This window comes from Martes martes (genome assembly GCF_963455335.1).
Source record: "Martes martes genome assembly, chromosome: 10".
Lineage (NCBI taxonomy): Eukaryota > Metazoa > Chordata > Mammalia > Carnivora > Mustelidae > Martes > Martes martes.
The window spans coordinates 46,242,729-46,247,965 of NC_137898.1; the positions used below are offsets into that span (position 1 = coordinate 46,242,729).

General features: G+C 53.0%; 1 protein-coding gene across 1 annotated transcript; it reads left to right on the forward strand.

The window, feature by feature from the left end:
* Positions 1-2,838: 2,838 nt before the first annotated feature.
* Positions 2,839-4,910, forward strand: LOC308350808 (calcitonin-like; the record flags this gene model as incomplete). The annotated part of the gene is made up of 3 exons (XM_080816288.1): positions 2,839-2,924; positions 3,650-3,787; positions 4,691-4,910. The coding sequence occupies 3 exons, from the start codon at positions 2,839-2,841 to the stop codon at positions 4,908-4,910; spliced, it is 444 nt and encodes a 147-aa protein (XP_080672414.1).
* Positions 4,911-5,237: the final 327 nt, after the last annotated feature.

Sequence of the window (5,237 nt, forward strand, 5' to 3'; positions counted from 1 at the left end):
TCTGCTCTGCCTGGGAGACACACACATAACTGGGGTCTCTGCCTGTGCTGCAAAGCCCCGTGATGTCGTCTCCCACCCACTGCACCTACAATACCATGCTTGGCGGAAGGGCCAAGGTTGCCGCGGGGACCACGGCTGCCTCGGGGACCCAGGCTGCCACCACAGGCACGCTTCCCACTATGACCACCTTGCCGCCAGGTCACGTTTGCTGCCTGGAGAGAGTATGTAGAGGCTGAGGCTCACAGGCTGCACTCAGACTCCGAGATCCAGGGAACAGTGAGAACCTCTTTCTCTGCACTCTTGGTGCTGAGGGAAGCAAGTCAGGACCTAGGACCTCCAAGCAAGCAGGGAGCGGAAAGATCATGTTGGAGGGGTCCTCAAGCCCTCCATCGGAGGGGCCCTAAGCCCTCCGTCGGAGGGGTCCTAAAGCCCTCCGTCTGGTGGGTCCTGGAGAGAGTTGGAAGCGCCACATGAGAGAGCACACTTACAATTCAGAGTGATATGATTTCAGCAGATATCACCATGCCCTGTGTGTATGCGATCCCGTGAGAGAGAGACTCAGAGCATGAGCCTTATGACCCCATGTCGATGTCCCGTGTGCTGGACCCCGGCACCGGCTTTTGCTCCAAGGAATGCGCACACATTTGGAGACAAAACGAGTTTGTGTGAAAGCTTTGCGTGTGAGCTTAGCGTCTGTGCCGATTCCTCAGTACCTTCATGCCTGCTCCACTCTCTAGTGAAGGACGGAAGTGCGGGGGAGGCGGGCACAGGGCTGGGATTGCCCGCACTGGGGACAACTTGGCAAACAGCAGCCGGAAACAAGGGGCAGCTGGACAAATGGCTCTAACGGGGTGAGGAGCCAGAGGTGATGGATGGCAGGAGAGGGGGAGGAAGGGCTAGAAGTCCTTTTGGAGGCTTGGGAAGCAGGTGTGCCTAACACCTTCAGGCTCAGGCCCAGGAGGGCTTCCAGCTCTTCCTAACCCGCAGGACAGACCACCCAGCACGAATCCAGGAAGCCACACAAGGTGGGAAGCCGGAAAATTGTGATTTTGACTTCACAGAATCCCTCTCTGGGCCTGAGCTCTTCTAAATCCCTCTGTAGCTGGGGTACAGGCACATGGCTACTAAGGACGATAGTCCTGAAGCCAGGAATATATATGGTCCCCATTTCAAAATGAGTACATTGAGGTGCTGAGAAGTTAATTGCCCTCAACCTTAGCCCCTGGAATTGAATTCTATGGACAAAGTTCTTGCGATCACTCCCATCTCTTGCTTCCCATGTGCTTTGCCCCTCTGTGATTCCAGCTGCCCAAATCAGACACCCTGCTTGTGCCCAGAGTCATCGCTGCTGCAAGTTTTTATCTGGGGTCAGACTTGGGAGCTAGGATGCCCTGCTTCCTGGATATTGTCCTGTGCCACTGCACCACTGGGGATGGAAAGGGGTAAAAAGGCGAAATTTATGTGCGTCAAACTGCCCTCAACTTCCTGCTCCTATGAAGGGTATTTTCCTGGTCCCTGCCATCCCTCTCCCTCCCTCCACTCCCATCAGTGACCTCAATGCAAATACAAGTGGGATGGTCCTGCGGAATGTTCTAGGTTCTGGACGTAAATGGGTGACACAATCCATCAGGGTACGAGATCTGTTCTCTCATTTGTTGCTCAGAGCTCCAGGACCACCCCAGACCCAGAGCGGCGGGAATAAGAGCTGCTGCTGGTGCTGGGAGGCAGCAGAGCCACCGCTCCGCTCAAGAGTCCCTGCGACTTCCACAGCGCCACCGCCTGACGCCGCCGCTGCCGCCGCTGCCACCACCTGGGCTCCAAGCCACCTGCTGCCAGGTGAGTTCCGAGATTCCCGCTTCGCTGTGTGAGTCTCTCTCTCCTTTTTCTTCCCTCTCTCTTTTGCATTCGTCTTTCTTGTAGCTGCTCTCCGTTACTCTACGATTCATCGCAGGCTCCTGCCTCAGGTAACACTGGCCAGTCTCAGTCCCGGGACTCCCTGCTTCACTGCGCACTGAGACCCGCTTTAGTTTGCTGTTCTTGCCGCACTTGCGCTCGGGACACTGGAGCGCCACAGATACCGTGCGCACAGCGGGACGCAAGGGTGCTCACGGACCTGTTTGTGCCTAGTGGTCCCTGGGAGATCATTTCGGAACTTTGGCCAGCCTCAGTGGGTGGCAAATAGGCTCAAAGACCGAGAGGAAGGCAGCCTTGGATAGCAAGCCCCTTTAATGAGTTCTGGGACGTTTTCGCCCTGCTTTAAGTCCTAGCCCCAATTTAAGACTCTGCTAAGCTTGGTTCTTGCAGGGAATTCTTTGCCAGAGTGCGGAGCAGGTAAGCAGAATTTGTTTCTTCAGTTTCTCTAAGATTCCATCGGTAGAGAAAATTCTCTTTTTAGCGACCTCCCCATGCCCCACCAGGTAAGAGCAAAAGCCCAACACAGGGAGGACAGCTCTGGGTTGTGATAGGAGAGCTGCTTTGGTGACAGGGTGCTCAGAGATTATCTTCAGTGGAGACCTGGCCAGGATGTGAATTTGAGAGGGTGCCCGGTGGTGGGGAGGGGGCTACCGACAGAATCCTCTTCACCCAGTTGTCCTGCTAGGATAGCTCTGTTGTTACTCTGCTGGTTTTGCTAATCTATGCATGCTACAGGCTCACTGGATCTTTCAGCAGTCCACTTCCCTGGGGAGGAAACAATCATAAAGGGAATCACATGACCAGCCTGAAGCCGCCATCCCAGCGAGTTAGAGGTAGAAGCAGGACTAGAGCCCAGGTCCTTGGGCTCACACAATTCAGACTGGTGCAGAAGGTGACATCTTTCTTCCCTTGCAGAGAAGCATCATGGGCTTCTGGAAGTTCTCTCCTTTCCTGGTTCTCAGCATCCTGGCCCTGTACCAGGTGGACATCCTCCAGGCAGCACCATTCAGGTAAGACTGCCCTGGCAGTAGTGCACCCCCCTCCCACTGCCCCTGGGATCAGACACTTCTGTACTCTGAGGGTTAACCACCTGCTCTCAAGGGAGAAAGATATGCATGTGACCTGTGTAAGGGTTTATTATAAACATTTTATGCTACAAAGATATTATATACAACTTAAAAACAAACGGTATATACTACACTTTACTGTATATTTCATATAGTTTATTGAGTCTTACAGAACAGCCATTGCTATTGACCAAATATTTGTATCTGTAGCCAACGAATTTATCTAATTAAAGCACAATTTGATAAACAAAGTACATACTAATCTAATTTTCCACTGATTTTTCTTATTAGGTCTAATATGAGACCTCTTAATCTAATTTCTTACCCTTACACAAATATTTTGACTCAAACTAATTGTTTTATCACTTAATGCTTAATAATGGCTAAATTTAACACTAAGCTTATAATATTCCTGAAAAATCTCACCATCAGTTTCATGACCCTATATATTCTAGTTCCAACAGTCCATGTCAAGGTCACTCTAGTGCCTGACTACCGGTGAATCAATGCTTTTGGAAGGACATTGGACTCATGCCCTGACCACTAGGATTTGGGGTGGCCACATCCTTAGGGAAAACACAAAACACAGGAAGGTAGCCTGGCTACGGACCCAGGGGAAGTGGTAGACAGGGGCTCAGAGCCTCTACTGGCCTTCTTCCCCTCCATAGGTCTGCCTCAGAGAACTCACTGGAACCCCCTATACTCACTGACAATGAAGTATGCCTCCTACTGACTGCAGTGCTGAATGACTATGTGCGCCTGAAGGTCCGTGAGCTGAAGCGGGAGCAGGAGACTGACAGCTCCAGGTGAGGCTCCCCCACCCCCCGCTCGGCTCAGGGCATCCCCTCCCTCCTGTCATGCCCAGGAAGGCATATCCCAAGAGGTAAGACAGAACACAGCTGGACAGGTGACCAGCACACTGTCATGGTTCACCTCTGCCTGGGGCCCAGGATTCTAAGGCTCCACTGACAATAGAGGTCACAGAGAAGATGGTTAAGGCTCATAGAAAAAGATCCCTTTCTGAAAGCAGTTAGGGAAGGTATGAAATCCCCCACTCTGGCCAGTGGGTTGGCAGCACTGAGGGGACTTCCCGGGATCAGAGGAGTTAGGACCAGTAAGTGTGAAGCCATGGGATGGACCACACGTATCTCAGGAGGTTTTAGAATTAGGCTTCTTGGACGCTGGCACATGGCATTCATTCATTGCATGTTTGCAAGGTGAAGCCAAAGGCCCTGCAGAGGGTGGGGTCGGGTAGGGCACTGTCTGAGATAGGTCTGGGGTCTTAGATGTGTAGGCTCTGTGGAGACACACACATTGTCATTGGGCCAGATGTGCTGCCCCTTCCTCCCCTCCCTGCGTCCCCTGAGCTTGGAGCACACACCAGCCCCGGGCTGGCCCTGGCCCCACTGGGTCAGAGGCATGAAATGCACAAGCAGCTACCCTGCAAATCTCAGTGCAGAGCATGACGACTGATGTATTGCATCATGAGGAATGCTAGAGAAGGCTATTCCTTCTCCACCACAGCCCTTCCCCACCCTGCCCTGGCTCAGGAAACCTCTAGGTTCTCCTAATGGAGGATTGAGTGCTGCACGGCTGCCTGCCCCTCCCGCCTCTGCTCCAAGTGCCCCCTCCCTGGTCTAACCTTCTGCATGATACCCATAGGGGCAGACCCGGGCTGTGGTACCACCTGGCATGTCTTTTCCCTGCAGCCTGGACAGCTTCCGAGCTAAGCGGTGCAGTAATCTGAGTACCTGTGTGCTGGGCACATACACGCAGGACCTCAACAAGTTTCACACGTTCCCTCAGACTGCAATTGGGGTCGGAGCCCCTGGCAAGAAAAGGGTCATGGCCAGCAGCTTGGAGAGAGACCACGGCCCTCACACGGGCATGATCCGGGATGCCTACCAATCCCCTCCCTCAGCTTTCTAATTTCCTTTCTTCCTTCCTATATCATGATACATGTGGTCCTCTCTGGCTGCTGGTGTCAGTAGCTTTCTTTGTGGCAGTGGATGTCTGGAACTTCAGATGGGAGGAGAGCAAGATGTTCAGGCCAGAAGAGAACCCCCCGGGAAGAGATGGTGGGGGCAGCCTTTGACTCCCCCGAGGAGTCTTAGCCCAGCTTCTCAGTCCTGCTTATGAATGTGTTTGTCACTGGGGAATAAAAGTATATTTGTAAGAAGACCTGAGCGGTGGTGGTTATTGCCCTGGGCCACAGCACAGGCTTCTCAGACTCAGAGACCTGTGCTTAGAAGGAGC